At 42.8% G+C, this 17855-nt stretch overlaps 2 protein-coding genes and 1 long non-coding RNA gene across 3 annotated transcripts in view; 2 read left to right on the top strand and 1 right to left on the bottom strand.

Annotated features, from left to right (window-relative positions):
* Positions 1-1432, top strand: part of LOC117452192 (SH2 domain-containing protein 3C-like) — a 29313-nt gene extending 27881 nt beyond the window's left edge. Inside the window, exon 9 of the mRNA XM_034090682.2 lies at positions 553-1432. Within this exon, the coding sequence (XP_033946573.1) occupies positions 553-722 (170 nt within the window). The 3' untranslated portion in view covers positions 723-1432. The remainder of the gene's footprint in view (positions 1-552) is intronic.
* Positions 1433-3862: 2430 nt separating this feature from the next.
* Positions 3863-8593, top strand: tor2a (torsin family 2, member A). The gene is made up of 5 exons (XM_034091976.1): positions 3863-4138; positions 4829-5094; positions 5274-5449; positions 5826-5953; positions 6915-8593. The coding sequence occupies exons 1-5, from the start codon at positions 4015-4017 to the stop codon at positions 7157-7159; spliced, it is 939 nt and encodes a 312-aa protein (XP_033947867.1). The 5' UTR covers positions 3863-4014; the 3' UTR covers positions 7160-8593.
* LOC117453106 (uncharacterized) lies at positions 4993-8984 on the bottom strand. Its single transcript, XR_004552827.1, has 3 exons — positions 8680-8984; positions 5304-5440; positions 4993-5071 (listed from the first exon to the last, which is right to left on the bottom strand). It is a non-coding gene; the product is annotated as an uncharacterized lncRNA (long non-coding RNA).
* Positions 8985-17855: the final 8871 nt, after the last annotated feature.

Below are 17855 nucleotides of genomic sequence, written 5' to 3'. Positions count from 1 at the left end.
TGGCTAGCACTTTTACACATTGTACATGACACGCGGTTGGCCAATCACAACAGAGCTAGCCAGCTAACCAATGAGAGCAGACTGGGCTCTGGTTTCAGACAGAGGGTGAAAAGAGGTGCTGCAGCACAGGCAGTATGAGAACAATAAAGAGATTTTTGAACATTAAAGCGTGGAGACATGTCCCAGGAGAGACACTACATACTGATATGAAGCTGAAAGTGAGCAGAATAAAGCCCCTTTAATACTTTTTATTTAACTGAATTATATCACTTTTAACGTAATAATACAATTATGTCAACTCTGATGACAAAATAAATTGAATTGAAGTCAACTTGTCTCGGTACTGTTTTTTTGTTTAGTTTTTTTATTTGCACAGCCAGAGGAGTGAGATGTCTGTTTCCAAGTTGTGTTTCTCCTGAATTTAGTATTAAAATAATGTATTTATTTTCTAAATAAGGTTAAAACTTATAAACTAAGAAAATCAGTTATTGAAAACAAATTGTGAACTCTGCAGTCGATCCATGATGGTAACCCCTTCTTGATTGATTGCAGGTTTTCAGGGTCAGGCGGAGGTCCTGGAGCTCTTCCTGACCGATTTCCAGATGAGGCTGCTTTGGGGGAGCAGGGGAGCCGAGGAGAGCCAAGTTCTGCGACACGCCAAGTTTGACCAGGTGCTGACCGCCTTGTCCAACAGGCTTGAGCCACCTGTCAGACCACGCTGACCCCAGACCTGTTTTTGAATAACTGTTTTATCCGGGATGAGTGCTTTGTGTTCTTACAAAATCACTTTATTCTCATTTACCATTCAGCTTATTTACCCATTTTGATTTACATCACGCTATGTCCCAATATGTCAAAGCCAGAGAACTTCATCTAGCCCGTATGGAACCAAAATGTGAAGGGAATATATCAGTGTAAATATGTGCAACTGTGTCGAGTTATTTTGCTTTTCTTCTGCAGAAGAAACAGGAAGTCGTGCTAAATAGTTTCTGAAATGAGGCTGTGCCTTGGTCTGTTAGCTTAATGTATCGCAATGTTTTTATGTCTTCCTGAAGGCTGGACCTTCCTTAACAAAAAGACCATACAAAGTGTGTGTCATATTGTACAACGCAGAACAGAATAACATTTTATCTCCCTTTTTAAATCTTATGTTCATCATCATGTGTTTATCATAAGGATATTCTAATGTGAAGTAAATACATGATGTGATTAGTGGTATTGTAACCAGTGCTAGGGTCAGTTCACAACTATTTTGTTTAAACTTCCCTTTTCTTACTCATTACTCTTACTTCTTTTAATACCACTATATGAATTGGAAGTGAGTGAACTGCCTCTAACCACACACTCACAGTACACAGGTACAGATCATGTCCATAACCTTATTAATAATGTCTCATATTTATCTGAAATGTAAATAAACATGTTTACCTCACTGTTTGCTAATGCTGTCACATTGTCTGTCAGTTACAAGTGAGAATAAATGCGGGGTTTTTAATGTTCTTTGAGGTGATGAAATTGAGGTTGCAAATGGATCTGTATTGTTGCTAGATTGTGTGTGTATTTGGAATAAAGCACAAGGGGAATATATCACAACAACCTTTCCAAAATCAGGCCAGGTTTTTCAGATCAGTTTTTCAAGTCGGGCCAATTTAATGAATATATTAAATTCATTAAAGATCCCATGTCATGGCCATTTCTACTGATCATAATTCCATTGTTGAGGTCTACTAGAATAGATTTACATTGTTCAATTTTCCAAACTCACATTGGTTTCTCACAGCATCTCTGTATAGTATGTGTATTCACTCTCTGTCCTACACGGCCTGTTGGAGCTCCTGCCCCCCCTCCCTCCCTATGAGCCCACTGTGCTCTGATTGGTCAGCTCGCCCACTCTGTTCTGATGAGTCCACCACCGTGACAGCGGAACATCAGTGATTACGTTTTACAATGGCGTTTGTTGGCAACCAGAAAATGACACCAGTAATGACGAACAGATGAGAATGCTGCGTGGGGTCTGGGTGCCGTGTTGGCGGGACGATGCGGGGCTCGCTGCTCCGCCCTGTGGGGCTCGAGGAGCGGACAGTGAGAGGTGGATTAATGGTGTCGTTTCCTGGTTGCTGCGTGGGGTCTGCGAGACTGCGAGACAACGCGGAACTCAGCAGGCCCGGCTCCAGAACAAAATGACTCAGGGTGCATCTGAGATTAGAGAGGGTGCAGTGGTAAAGTGCTATTTTTACAAGTGGGGAGTGGACCTAACACCCTCTAGGGGGGTCCTCACCTCCTCTTGCTTTGAGAGCAAAATGAAGAGATCTATGGATACATGTCAACACCCATATGAAACAGAACTGTAAACAGATTTACTTTTTCTTTATGGATATTTTACAAATCACTCCCCTTTCAAGACCGAAATGTCTACATGCATAGCAGAAGATGGCAACTTTTTGACATGAATATTCCAGCCAATCTGTTTTGAAACCATGAGCTGCAAAAATGAGCGCCTTACCCCACTGGACAGGCGAGTGGGTACTTTTAAATATACCTGGGCAGGCTCTGTTTTGCCGAGGTCCTCTGGCACTTGCGGGCCGCCGAGGGGTGGCGGTGTTTGGGGCAACGAAGACGGCCATTGTCCACGACATCATCATTGACTGCTGTGTAAGCACCTTGCAGATGACGAACGCGCAGCGGCACAGCTCACGCGCACCTGACATAATAACATTACTTACCGTTTAAATTGACCAAATAAATGCAGCAGACAATGTTATTTAACCACAAATACAATTTATTTTATTTCAACTATATTATTATTATTATTATTATCACTACTATTATTATTGTTGTTATTATATATGTAATATCTTTCACTTTTTCTTTTTTTTTCACTTTTAATTTTTCAAATGAGGGTGCATAACGACTCAACTGAGATAAACACACTTATGCACCCCGTAGAACCGGGCCTGGAACGCAGCCCGAGCAGTGTGTGCGGAGATCTGCGGAGCCGCGGCTGAGAAAAGATAAGGCTGTGTGTGTGTGTGTGTGTGTGTGTGTGTGTGTGTGTGTGTGTGTGTGTGTGTGTGTGTGTGTGTGTGTGTGTGTGTGTGTGTGTGTGTGTGTGTGTGTGTGTGTGTGTGTGTGTGTGTGTGTGTGTGTGTGTGCGTGTGTGTGTGTGCTGTGTGTGTGTGTGTGTGTGTGTGTGTGTGTGTGTGTGTGTGCGTGCGTGTGTGTGTGTGTGTGTGTGTGTGTGTGCAGAGCTCCGCGGATTCCATTTGGTCGGTGTTACGCCACTATGGCCACGAAGAAAACAATGGAAAAAGAAAAATGTCCAACGAGGCGTTCTGGGGCAGCACAGACAGGTCTTTTCTGTGTTAGAGTTGTACTCGCTACAGGGTGTACTTTGAGGGTTTGTGACTTTGCAGACCGTTTACATGCAGAAAAAGCGAACACACAAGGAGACGGGCAATAACCGGAAAAGCTCATGGGACCTTTAAACACCACTATGGCTCCATAAAAGATCATTTTTACATTATTAGCACCCTCTACTGTATAAATTACCTTTTGGGATAAGGTTTTATTTTTAGGGTGCATTATTTCTATAAAACATTACAGTTTATTATAAAAATAACTCTAATTTGCTGGTTTAATTATTTATTGCCTAAATAATATATTGCATTTTACCATAATGTCCAACATTATCTCATACATAATATTTGTTATATCACTTGTGTAATAAAAGACTGCACATAAAGTGATAAGTATAGTGAGTATTTTTCCAGATGTTGTGTTTATCCGCTGTGCATTCTGGACTGTGACTGCGATCCTCCAACGTGGCCGACACCATGGATGGATAACATACACGATACGACCGGTTCCAGATGCTTTCTGGGAAATGAAGTCGTTACTGTCATTTCTGGTACCTGTTTCTGGACGACTTCCTCGAAATTAAGAAACTACCAAACTAACCGATCGTCGTTAGCAGAAGGTCCATTCCGGTTTCCTGTCTGCCAGCAGGCAGCCAAAATGTTGGCCATCCTGTCTGTGCTGCTATTATACCTTTTTAACCCCGTTTTTGGTGTTTGGTATCAGAAAGTCTACTGCAGCATATCAGAAAGCTGTGAGTGCGACTTTAAGCCACATATCAGAGGTAAGACCAGATATGTATGTTGGAGCTTGCTCGCGTTAAGTAATGGGTGCTGCTTTCTGTCAGTCAGCTGGCTTAGTTTAACATGGAAAGTATCTATAGGGAGGTTGTTTCAGCCAATTGTGTCATACATTATATGTTTTGTTCGTGTACTGAAACTGTAAAATAACTGAGGTTGTCACGAAGAGCTACCTTATAGCCTACTGTAGTCACGTTAGCTGTTATGCTAACTAGCATAACACAGGATGTGTTCTCTCATATTTAACATTGCAGATACTGTTCAAATAGATTGGAACAAATCATTGTTTTGCAAGTAGCTAAGTCTTATCTGTAACTGAATTGTGTTGAAAATGTGACACTTAAACAGTATTTGTTGAGAACATCTAATTAAATGTGGCAATCTAGACATACGAAGTCCAATTCCAAGCAACAGATATCCTGAGCTTGAAAATGATCTTTTTGGATATTGTTTAGAGGGTTATAAATGACCAAAGTCATGGGACAGAAGCCGTAAGGATCGTCATTTTATGTAACATCATCAGCCGTAAGGAATTCCCCCAAAAAGTCAATGTAGTAGTGTTTTCCTGTCTTTAAAGGTCTTTTAGCTCCGGGTAAAGACAAATAAGTGTTGAGAATAACTTAACCAATACTTTAACAATAACATCAAACAAATCTTTATTCCCTTAATTTCAGATCTGGAGTGGGACCTTTACAAGAATGTTTATGGACAACATCTGGCTCAGGACATAGTGTCAGAGGAGGTGGCGAAGTTCCTTCAGAATAAAAGCCCCGAGCGGCCCCTGGTGCTGTCTTTCCATGGCGCCTCTGGGACGGGGAAGACCATGGTCAGCTCCATGCTGGGAAATCATCTGTACAGCTCTGCGATGAGCAGCCCGTACGTCCATCAGTTTGTTCCCACGCTGCACTTCCCCTTACCTGACCGGGTCAAGGAATACAGGGTAGGTTAGAGGTCATTAGGTAGTGTTCATCTTTATCTCATCATCATCCATCACCAATCATCATGAGTATAATCAAAGATAAGAAACAATTAGGTGTGTCTTTATTAGTGGTGGGAATTGATTAAAGAATGTAATGGCGTTAATCACAATAGTGAATAATCATGATTAATTGTTTGCAGGAGGAGTTGAAGAGTTGGGTGCAGGGGAACCTGACGGAGTGCGCTCGCTCCGTCTTCTTTTTTGACGAGATGGAGAAGATGCCTCCAGGTCTCATCGATGTTTTGGAGCCTTTCCTTGGTCCCTCCCACGTTGTGTTTCGCACGAACTACCGGAAGGCCATCTACGTCTTCATCGGGTACACACACACACACACACACAAATGAATGCATGAGGATACATTTATTTTCATTTATTTTAAACAGACAGCTGTTCAAGGTTAATTGTACGGCGGCCGACAGGTGCATGTGTCACTACAGCCCAAAAACACTTCCTTAGGAGAAATGCACTGCACTTAAAAAACAATGTAAATATAAAAACACAAATGTGCCAAAACACATGCAAATGAAAAAATACTATTTTGCTCAAATCTGAAAATGATGGACGACAGAAATAAGAGTTCACAGTGACTGAACTGTCACCTCCATGAGAGAGACGAGCTGTTAGTGTCCTATGACTTCCAACAGAAAATAGTTCCCTAATTATAAAACGTGTGTTGTGTGTGGTCCCCGCAGGACCACCGGAGAGGAGGTGATCAACAGAGTGGCTTTAGAGAACCGGCAGGCGGGGCAGGAGAGGGAGGACATCCAGCTGGAACACCTGCAGGAAGCCATCGCACAGGCGGTCTACAACAGCACAACAAGTGAGTGTCCTTTGATATTTAACTGTCAAATATTCAGAGAGGTATACGGACTGAAGAGTTGCTATATGTAAATGTGTATCCTAATAAGAAGCCTTCTCAGTGGAATGCACAATAATGAGCTCAATGTTGGAACCACTGACACCCTTTTTCCAAGAGGCAGTTCTTATACTTTGAGTCACAACCCCTGTGTTAGCATTGTAATGGCAACAAGTCCTTACTACCTACTTATACAAAAGCAATGTATCGTGAATAATTAATATTCCATCGGTTTCCCGGTTATTATCCTGTTACGTCACGCCAAAGATAATACAAGAATCATTTTGTTTGTATCCTCTAAATCTTGCTATCGATTAGTCAGACTGGCTTGGGGTTGCTATGCTAACATCATCCATGGAGGAAGAGCGAAACTTCACATGACACTATCCTTTATTTTAGCTTTTCTCGCTACATTTCCTGTTCATTCTCTTTTACCGAACTGTACAAATATTCATTAAAGCGACAAAGGCACTGGTGGACCAGTCAGAGTGAGTGACTAGTTTCATACGGCAGCTGGCGCGACGACACGCTAAGCTATATGCGGGTTGAGGTTGTAGCCACGTCGCTCTGAAATCAGTATAAATTATTTCTTGCGATTCAATCTACCTTCTTAAGTTTAATAGTACCTTAAGTTGTAGTCTAAGTAGTCTGCCACTTTTTGTTATTGTGAGAAATATTCAGTGTGGGGGAGAGAAACTCCCTCTGGAGGGAAGTTTGGGATTTTAGCCTTTGCAGACCATTTACATGCACACAATACCTACACATGACAGCATAGGGAAGGGGCCTCTTTAAGTGTATCACAAGTTGAAAACACTGCTGACCAAACTATCCCCAGCACAGAATGAATTCCAGTGGAGAAGGGCTCTCCTGAAGCACGCTGGGTGTCTGTCAGGTGAAGCAAACTAAAGTGAGCTTCTCTCTCCAGGCGGCTTCTTCCAGTCCAGGGTGATCCAGCAGAAGCTCATCACCCGCTTCGTCCCCTTCCTGCCGCTGAGCCGACGCCACGTGGAGCGCTGCGTCCGCTCGCAGCTCTGCCAGCGGGGCAGCTGCGGCCGCACGGACGTGGTAGAGGCAGTAGGGGGCGACATGCTCTACACCCCCGCCCAGGGACAGTACTTCTCCACCACCGGCTGTAAGGCAATCCCCGCCAAAATCAACCTCTTTCTGTGAGCCAAGGTGCAATCTGATTGTTGATTTCTAAGGTGTGGAAGGCTTTGAGGTGAGTCAGCGAAGAGGAACAGAGTCTGTCCCTCACATGGCGGTCAGAGCAGCGTCGAGGAGTCCTCCTGCACAGCGGAATTTAAATCACATTCAAAGCATGCTAAGGTTCCTAGAAAGCATTGTTGGTACACGTCAAACTCTGAACATTACAAAAGCAGGATTTCTGCCACGCTCTACCTCAACCACAATTCCTTTAATTGATGAACCCTAAAGGTGGTCCAGGCTTCAGCTGCAGTTGGTAAACATCAGTTATGTCTTAAAGACTATTTATTCAGTATTTATTTAACTTTGACCAATGCCCTCTTTTCACTTTTACACAGACGCACACATTTCACTCCCACTTCTCTCGCAGGATCCCCCCCGCAGCAGCTGGAGGCTAAGTGCCTTCTGGGAGTTTTACTAAAATGGATCAGGGTTGTTAAATTAAAAACTTCTGAATGTTTTAATGTGTTATGGAAAATATATATATAAGACAATTTACTACTTACTACTCTACTACTTTTATTACTACAACTCACTTTGCAACACATGTGAGTAGTGGGATGCAATTCCTTGAGACACATTAAAAACCAGAGTTTTAGGCAGAAAATGTTTTAGCTGTCATTGGTGCTGAACCAAATCTAATAAATGTTATTAGAAATATACAATAATTATAAGGTTATCCACCAATATGTGATCTTAAATAAGAACCCATTATCATTTAAATAGCAGCTGCTTTTTAATAAATGTCATTTCGATGGGATTTCCTCCTTTCCTTTGGAGTGTCATGTCTATTTTTAAAGACATCAACAAGGAGGAAGAAATCTAAAGACCTAAGAAGGGCTTTACTTGATATAGTGTTGTTGTGGATGTTGTAGTTTTTAGAGATCATCATTTCTGCACCAGAGGGCAGTAAAGACTTCCTTTTGCTAAGATTGTGAAGCAGAGTTCACAAAAAAATGATGTGTAGTTGAATTAATGTCAAATGTATTGTAAGGATGTTGCCTGTGTGTTTAATCACACTCAAAATGCACTTTACTTCTATGAAGGATACAATGGGTCCGACATGGAGCCTGGAAACTAACCAGACTCCATGCAAAAATCTGTCGTTTTTTTGTATCTATTTGACTGTGTGTGTTCGTCTCTGAAGCCCAGACGGTAAGAGTACACTATTAGTGGAATGTAGTTTCTTTTATTTTTTGTAACCCTGCCAATAAATGACATTCTCTCGTTGTAAGTCTCACAATGAGGAGCATACATTGTTTACAGGGTTGTTACATGAACACCGAGTAACCAGTTTCAGCCGCCGCTGAAGTGCCTGGATGCTGGCAACTAAAGCCAAATGCACATTACTGGTACTATAGTGTAATGAACAAATAAAATCTCCAAACGCACAACAAAACAATGTTCTGTTTTCTTTCTGACATTCAAAAAACATTTCCATTTAATACACTGCATGTTTGTCTAATGTCATGTTTAGGTAGTCCTACTGTTCGGCTGCTGACGGGCCCAAAGCAACTCCATCAGGAGAAACGTGTTGTAGTTTCAAAAATGATGCAAATGTGCCAAAACACATGCAAACGAAAAAACATCTTCACCAACTTGACAAAACATGCGCAGCGTTTAATGAAAGCACTACATAAAGGAAACGCTGCAAATAAAAAAGAGCTAATACAAATGCTGCAAGAAGCTAAAAACACGATAGAGACATTATCATTGCGATCTGTTGTAAGCTAGCTAGCTAGCTAGCTAGCTAGCTAGTTTGCCGAGTCATTTCTGATAAACTGACAAAGCACTTGAAATGATCAAACAGACTAACTGCCGTTTGCACCTGTCGGCCACCGTACTACAGCACCAGAGTGCCTTTAATTTAAACAAGTTATAATCATCTTTTATAAAAACCTCATGCTGATCAAAACAGAAGCTTCTCCATCTGCATGACTTTTCGTATTTGGTTACAACTTAAAGAGAATATAAGAGAGAGATATGAAGTACTTCATTGATCCCAATTTGGGAAATGTTTGCATTGCAGCAGCATAAAAAGACAAGGCATCGTACATTAGATAAATTAAAAGACTAATAAAAAATCCAAAATGTAAACATCTCAAATAGAAATACACTTGCATTAAATAAGTAGGAAATATACATGTTGAAATACAAATATACAGAAACAAAATATAAAGCAGGATATTATAGATAGATGAAGTGTGTAAGGAATCGAATGTTAAATTGAAAAGGGACATGTTGTATGTTGATGCATGTTGCTCTCTGATGGGGAGGAGTGGAGCTGCTGTTTGTCACAGCTGAACAGGAAGCAGAGGAGATGTGATCTCTGTCTCCTTCAGCAGGAAATTAATAGGTTCTCCATCGGAAATGAACAGGTGTCAGAGGTCTTTCAGGTGTATGTGTGTGTGTGTGTGTGTGTGTGTGTGTGTGTGTGTGTGTGTGTGTGTGTGTGTGTGTGTGTGTGTGTGTGTGTGTGTGTGTGTGTGTGTGTGTGTGTGTGTGTGTGTGTGTGTGTGTGTGTGTGTGTGTGTGTGTGTGTGTGTGTGTGTGTGTGTGTGTGTGTGTGTGTGTGTGTGTGTGTGTGTGATGTATCTTTTCCTATTAACTTGAAATGATGATCACTCAAATGTTTTTAAGATTAAAAATGCATCCTTAAGGTCGAATCCTGCAGGAAAAGGAACACAGATGTCTGTCGTGAGGACGTGATTAAAAAAAATAGTTATGGAATTGTTTTGAGCCGTTGTAATGTGTTTGCACCTGTCGGCCACCATATATAGAACAATTGTTCATATAACTACAGAATCCTCTAATGGTTATATGTTTTTTGTTTTTACTTTTGTGTTTCCTCCCAATACTTTTGCATTCCCCTTAAACTTAAGGACACTTGGCGCGTTGTTCAAGTTTTATGACGCACTGCCAGAACACTGCATAATCTACAGAAATCGAGATGGTATGATGCCTTGTATGCAGGGAACGTGGTGACCACATCATGGTAATATCTGCTTTGCTCATCACTCCTCCTCAATTGGTGTCATCAAACTTTCTGCCACCTTTATGTTCCCCTCTAAAACACATCGGTTTGGTTCTTTTGAGTTCAAGTCTTTCCCTAAAATCCAAGACGAATATACAAAAATAAATGGGATTATTTTACTTTTATAGGGCTTTTATTGTGAAAGGAAAGAGCAGAAGGAGTGGATCTGTTATGCTCTGCCTTTATTGGTGTAAAAGTAAAGTTTGCCATCTTGGTTACTGAGCAACCGCTTTGGGAAGGAACAACACAACGTTATTGGTTATGGACTTTATTTGTTTTTCAAAAGCTCGGAAATATGTACCTTTTACCAACAAAACAACTTGTTTTCAGTCGTGATGCCATTCGCTTTCCGTGTGAAAATAGTGAATGATTAAAAGAAAAACAAGGTGTTTCTCACTTTGAACACCTCTTTAGATTACCTCACAACAGCCCTGACTTTGTTTCTGTCTGAATGTTATCTGGTCACCTGCTGGAGGTGACCGTCCCGCCAACATCTCGGAAGCATCTCCTCGTCCTGCGACAGCACCCGTGGCCTCATATGCCACATCTCTCCTTGATCCTGCAGTGATGACTTCATTAACCAACCACCACGCAGGCTGTGTGAGGAATAGGGAGGGGTTCGAAGGTCAGCTCAGAGGCCTCTTCACCCCAGCTGCTGTATCGCCATCTCCATCCTTCTGGACAATGAGACACACACGCATACATAATAATGTGGAAATGACCACCACACACATATACATACACACCTCTCTGACCTCTGAGCCTATTTTCACACGCTCCCTGCAGAACAGCCGGACCAGCCTCTCCAGTTGCAGAAAGGGGGACAGTCGAGGGAGGATATCAGAAAGAGAAGCTGTCAGCTCTGTCCACTTTCTTCTATCCTTTTACTTTCTTCTTCTACTTCCACTTTCCCCTTCCTTAATCTCCCCTTTTCTCTACTTTTGCCCTCTATGCTACGTCATGACAAATCGGGTGTAAAAAAGCCCCTCTCACCTCCAACTTTACCTCCTCACCCCTTCCCAACCCTCCCCTTCTCCCTCCCCTCCATCAGGGTTGGGGGGGGGGGGGGGTGGAACAATGGGACACTGCTCCTTCCTCCCCCCTTCCCCACCCACCTCCACATCTGTGAGTGCCCCTCTGTCTCCTCATTCTTCTCCCTAACCGCTCCATTATTGGGCCTCTTTCACTTGTAAATGTAGCCAGCGATACTTCTGATGGGTCTTTTATGCACACGGCCGGGGTCAGGAGAAAGGTAGGGGCAGCAGAGGAGGGGGGTAGGATACAATGAGGGGGTGGGTCAGGGTTGAGGGTGGCACAGGGAGGGAGGGCGCTTTAGTTTAGCGAGTCTTGTGCCGGCCAGAGTGTGAGGGGACAATCATGACAAAGAGGTAAATCCTTTTTGTTGTGTGCAGTCATTTGGGACGGTTGGGACCCAGACTCGCATTCCTGCAGCCGGCCGGCCCCCGGCAGGACGGAGAGAGCGGGACGGGACGGAGGTGGATGAAAGTCCAGAGCGAATGCTCAACTCAAAGTTGTGTAGGAGGACGTGTGCAGAGGCCCTCAGACTAGAATTACTGAGCATAACTGTCATCACATGTAGCATAGACAGTGGCGTTTTTATATGTACAAAAGTGGTGGGGCACAAACAACAAGATCTCTATATATAAGCTTCTGCAGTGAGGTTCATGGCTGGTGAGGCACTGGCTCTTCAGGTTTACAAATATTATATTTTGACCTAAATCAAAATATAATATTATTTTCAAAAGCTTTTTTAGTCTGATGCTTCGATTAATTTTAAACAGACAGTTCAACAAAAGGATACCCAAAACATTTAATTTTATCATTTAAATATTGAATTGTTCTCTCTTAGTAAGATCCCATTTTCAATAAAATTGCGGTCTTACCTTGACTTGAAGATGAAGTCCATTTGCCTATCCTTCTGGACAAAAATCTCTATTACTTTTTTGTAAAAGTCCTCCTTATCTTCTTGTAGTTTCAAAAGTCTATCATAAATCGAAATTATGGATTTATGATTCGAAAGTCATAAAAGTAGGTTAGACATGTGGAGGGGGGGTGCTAGTGGATTGCCGGAGCTGTATGATCAACATTAACATGCTTATTGTAGTTGTATGTGCACTGCCTTGCGGCCTGTAGCACCATGGAGCATATGTGTGGGCTGGACCTGTATTTTACAGGAAAGGAGTGAGCAGAGGGTCCATACATGCCAACCTTTCCAAATCCAAAAGAGGTAGGTTTGCGCGCAGCAAATGTGCATGCCCAAATTAGGCAATCAGAAGAAATGGAACCCCAGTAATTACAGGTATAAACCATGTATTTAACATATATTGCATCATTTTATGCATTTTTCAGAAAAAGTGGTAGTTTGGTAAACAGTGACATCAACGACATGTCTGGTCTGTAAAATGCCCGAAAAGTAAAAGAATGGGAGATAAATATCCCAAAGTCTCCACATTTTATTATATTTGTAATGTGTTTCTGGTCCTCTTTCAGTTGAGACAGTGTAGATGAAGGATGTGTCAGGATGTAGAACTTGTGTGAACATTAAATAAAGCCAGGTTCATATTCTTGTTCCATGTTGTTGACATAGGTCAAAGGTTTGCACAGAGCGAAATATCTTTGTGTTGTGCCATAAATCAGAAAATACTGCATTAAAAAAGTCATTTCCTGCATTTTTCTACTGATAAAGTGTGATATAAATAATGTACATGCTTTCAGATTGCTGTAGTTCACTAAACAGAGACATTAACGACATGTTTGGTGTTGAAAATGTCAGAAAAAGTGAAAGAATGGGAGATAAATATCCCCAAATCTCAAAATTGTATTATATTTTGTGTGTGTTTGTGGTCTTGTTTCAGTTGAGACACTGTAGGTGAAGGATGCTTCAGGAAAAGACCAACACTGGATGTTCAGTCGCCAACATGTGTTTTCGAGACAATGATATTGACGAGGAAATCCTGCAGGACTCAAATGCCTCATCTCTGTTCCCTTAAACTCATTTGGGAGTGATCAATCAGTGAGTCATCAACGCTGCGCTACCCCCTGTCTGCACGTTGTTTCTCTTTCAGAAACACAGAGGACTGTTTGTATGATGCGATCACAGACACGCTGCAAACGGTGTCCACCAAAAGTCGAGTCCAGTGTCTATCTATGTTGTGTCATTTTTATTTGTTATAGTTTGGGAAGATTGAAAATCAGTAGGGAAAGCCAGCTATGTCGGTAGGCGGTAAAACATGTCAAAAGCGGTAGGGTTGGCAGGTATGAGGGTCGAGTTGTCGATTCTTGTTCTGTTTTCTGTGACTATCTTCCTCACCCTCTCAGACTTTCAGTTGCGCACTACTAAAGAGACGCGCTACCATGGAAACCAAACAATGGTGTAGCTGTATTTAAAGTCCGAGTGGAAACAGTCCTGAGTAAATCTGATTTTGTCAGAAATCGGGAGAAATGCGGGAGAAATATGACCCCGGGAGGAAACAGGGAGAGGGCAATGAAATCGGGAGTCTCCCGCGAATCTTTTTAAGGCCCTGACACACCAAGCAGTCACCAGAGGACTAGCCGACGCTGAAGTCGGCTGTTGCCTGGCCGTGTTCTCCTAAGTTTTGGCCATGTGTCGCACGCAGTGTTGGGCAAGTTACTTCCAAAATGTAATATATTACATATTACTTATTACTCTCTTTTGAAAGTAATAAGTTACATTACAAAATTACTCTCTCTGAAATGTAATGAGTTACACTACTTTAGTTACTTTTCTAGTTACTTTCACCAAAATAACCGCAAAAGAATGGCTAGGTATTTTAAATGCTAAAATGTAGTTTAGTGCAGCTCATTATACATCCAATGAAGGGCAATGTGGTATAGCAGCATAACAACTGTGTAGGCCCTTAAGGCTACTAACAACTTGTATTACACGGCTTAGTTGAATACTCGATTCTGATTGTAAATTCTTAACATGTGACACGTTGTTAATAGAGTAGTACAGACCACTGTCAAGGACTATAATGAAGGTTGCTAAGGAGGATCAGGAAAGAGAAATGAAAAGAGGTTAAAAGACGGAGCGCTGGACGTCAGATAAATCACCAGAAGAAGGCAGACAGGAAGTAAACACTAACAGGACACGGAATGGGCTCTGTATTTTGTTTAGCATGTGGCCGTGTGCAGGCCCGGCTCCAGAACAACATGACTCCGGGTGCATCTGAGGTTACAGGGGGCGCAGCAGTAGCAGGTTTACATGAGCAATAGTGGCCGGCAACAGCAATGAAAAATAGCATTGATGGTCCCAATGAACAGATTATGGCATTTGTTATGTTTTGAAACCAAGCAACTGAGAACATTTCAAGTGAGTTAAAAGTGCAATCCTGAAATATCTCATACAGTCCAAAGTGGACTGTGGCAAAGAAAAGCACAAAAGCTTCAAAGCTGTAGCCTACTGATAAAACAAATGAGAACATTTTGTAAATCAAGGCAAATATTATTTGAACCAGCTCATGGTTTGAAATGGCAAACATTGAAAAGCAAAAGTATTATTAAAACCATGTAGCCTACTAAACATCACCTTGGTCCCATCATATACTCTGGGAAGAGAACATGTACTGTCCTTGAAAACTGGTATCACATCATCATGTGAGGTTGAATTTGTGACCTGGAGATCATTTCAGCTGCAACATTAGCTCGGTGAGAAGCTTGGGATATGAGATCTTTGTGTAGCCATTCGTGGTGAAGGCATCTGTGCTATTGTATGCATTATTTTTTACCCAACATTTCTACAGGCAGGGCAGAATATGGCACTATTTTCACATATTCTAGCCCTTGTCTATTTCTATACCACGAGCTGCAAAATGACCACCTAACCCCACTGTACAGGCGGGTACTTGTTTAGATATACCTGGGCAGGCTCTGTTTTGCCGTGGTATCCTGGCACCTGCGGGCCGCAGAGGGGCGGCGTAGTTTCGGGCGATGAAGACTGCTGCTCCGGGGTTGAGGGCGGCGAGTCAGGCGGGAGTAAGCTAGTGTCCACAACGGAGGGTCACGCGATGTCCCCATCTGACCTGTTGCTGCAGTCTGCAGTAGATGCAGTGTTGCTGGCGTTTAGTGATGGTTGCTTTAACCATTTTCGTATAAATGATTATCCACAGATGTGTGTCACTGCTGTGGAAGCACTTTGGAAATGATGCACGCGCAGCGGAGCAGGTCACGCGCACCTGACACAATTTATTGTTAGTATTTTTCGCTCCGTTCTCTTTTTTGAATAGATCCCGGCGCGAGGCCTGAAGGGTAAACACCTGGTTTACTAATCTACTCGCACGTATGTCTGGTGTCGGAATGTCTCGCTATGTTAGTACATTGTTAAAAAACAAAACACCATTTAATTTCGGGTTAAAATGTGTTGTAACTGCGTTACTGAGCATTGTAACGGGTAATATATTACCCACATTTCATTAGTAATGCGTTACATTACTTCGTTACAGCAAAAAGTAATATATTACTGTAACTACGTTACTTTTGTAACGCGTTACACCCAACACTGGTCGCACGGGAACACACCGCACCGACTTCAGTGCGTGAGTGGCAATAACTCTCCTTACCAGCAGGCGGCGGTAGTGTGTATTCGTCATTCAAAAGAGGCAACAACCGGAAGACAGAGAAGAAGAAGAGTATCTTTTCTCCGTAATATCATACAGAGCTGGCCTCTCCTGGATCTAGGTGATGAGCAGGTCTTCGTTTGCATCATTCCAGATCGCCATGATGAGATGAAAATGAATAGCAGTCTGTGTGTGCCTTCTTAAATCGTTTGTTTACGTCCCTCACTTCCGCTTCGCTTCTCATGCACTGATTTGCTAGCTGAACAGCCAATCAGAGTGATTATTTGGTCCGACTGCCAGACCCGATGCATGGCCGATTCAACATGTTGAATCGGCCATGCATCGGGTCTGGCAGTCCAAATAAGGCGTGTCACGGTCGACGGTGCGGGACACACCAACCTGACTACGGCGCCGCGAATGCCCGACAGCCTCTGACGGCCTCTGACTCCCAAAATCGGGTTGGTGTGTCAGGGCCTTTACAGTCACCATTCACTAGACATTGAGAGGGAGGGGCATGATCAGGTTTTGTCCCACATGGCTCAAAACGGCTTAATAGGCACACACTGTAGACACTAATTAGAAGAACACATACTAAAACAGCAATGTACAGACGAATTAGATGATTACAAATTATTTTAAAATATATTTTGTATATTTTTTAATTTATTTTTTTGCATTTTTTTGTAATCATTATTTGTAATACTTTCTGCTGACACTAGGTGGGGCTGTGGACGGGTGACCCGCAAAAAAAGTTATTCGCGGGTGGAATTTTTTCATACGCTTTTTTCCAGGTTCGGTTCTGGGTAAAACAAAGATGATGCGGGTCGGGTCGCGGGTGTTGCATAATAAATATGTAAAATAATAATAATTTAGTTTAATGTTTAAATCCTCAGACCTCTCCCCCGTGGGACCGCGCATAATCATAACCTCTGCCAACCCGGTATCACGGCAAGACGTGAACATGTGACGATTTACCATGCTGGGAGAAGTGAAGATGTCACGATTTCGTCCCTTCAAATGTGACAATTATGCGGCTTTCACACCAGCGCTTTTCAGTTTCTAGCTCCGAGCGGGAGCTTTTCTGGTTCAGCTCCGGTTTCCCTTTTCAGCTCCCGCTCTGTGCACACCGCCCACTGGCGCCCCAGAGCTGCCCTTGCTGAGTCATGACGTCACCGTTTACATCGCTGATTTGCCCCCCAACGGCAGCCATTACGGCAGCTCACAACAACAACAACAACAACTGCGTCGGGTCGATGATCGTGTTGCTTTTAATCACACGAAGCCAGAATAAACTGAATAACGACTTCTCCAACCTTATACTTTTCTCCAGAGTGCCGTGGTTCATTGTTTATTAATGTGTTTCTGCAGCATTTACCGACCGCTGCAGTGCTGCTCTTCCACAGGAGTTTATTCTCCCGTTAGCTCCCGGTTAGCTCACACTGCAGCGGCCGCTCTAAAGTATTCACTGTCCGACTCACACAAGCAGCTGATGCATATCCCCAGTTCCCCTTAGCCTAAGTGAATGTGTGTCAGTCTGAATTGACACTGTTTGGTATCACAACGCTGTTATGAAAGTTTCTCTGGTATAAAACGGGTGATGTTGGCATAGCAACCGAAGCTAAACTGACTACTTGCATCCGATAGCTGCAATAATACAAAACAACACGTCTGCCTCTCTCCACAATGATCGATAACAGCGAACGGATGGTCAAAGTAAGGCACAAATAAACAGAATCACACGAAGCCTGGTTAGTGTTGCCTGACTTTATAAAGTGTGTTTATAGGCACTACTGCTTGTAGGCAGGCATAACAGTCGACCCATGGGAGGTGGGTTTAGTTTCCTGCACGCCTCGACGTAAGAGAGACGTAAGCGACGTCACCTCTTAGCTCCAAAGCTCTTGCCTCTGGACCGACAATTTTTTGGAGCTGGAAATGAAGCGGATTCCGGAGCTAAGAGCCGGCGCAGCTCCGGTGTGAACTGGAAAACCCGGCGCTTTTCAGGCTCTAGCTCCGAGCCGGAGCTGAAAAGGCG

This window comes from Pseudochaenichthys georgianus, chromosome 9 (genome assembly GCF_902827115.2).
Source record: "Pseudochaenichthys georgianus chromosome 9, fPseGeo1.2, whole genome shotgun sequence".
Classification (NCBI taxonomy): Eukaryota; Metazoa; Chordata; class Actinopteri; order Perciformes; family Channichthyidae; genus Pseudochaenichthys; species Pseudochaenichthys georgianus.
Note: the sequence above shows the minus strand (reverse complement) of the source record. Positions and strands in the feature narration are given on the sequence as shown.

Excerpts from the sequence above, each read along its gene's own strand:
- tor2a (XM_034091976.1), top strand. The coding sequence starts at position 4,015 with ATGTTGGCCATCCTGTCTGTGCTGCTATTATACCTTTTTAACCCCGTT. Across the intron at positions 4,139-4,828 it reads CTTTAAGCCACATATCAGAG|ATCTGGAGTGGGACCTTTAC; the intron begins GTAAGACCAGAT and ends CCTTAATTTCAG. Across the intron at positions 5,095-5,273 it reads ACCGGGTCAAGGAATACAGG|GAGGAGTTGAAGAGTTGGGT; the intron begins GTAGGTTAGAGG and ends AATTGTTTGCAG.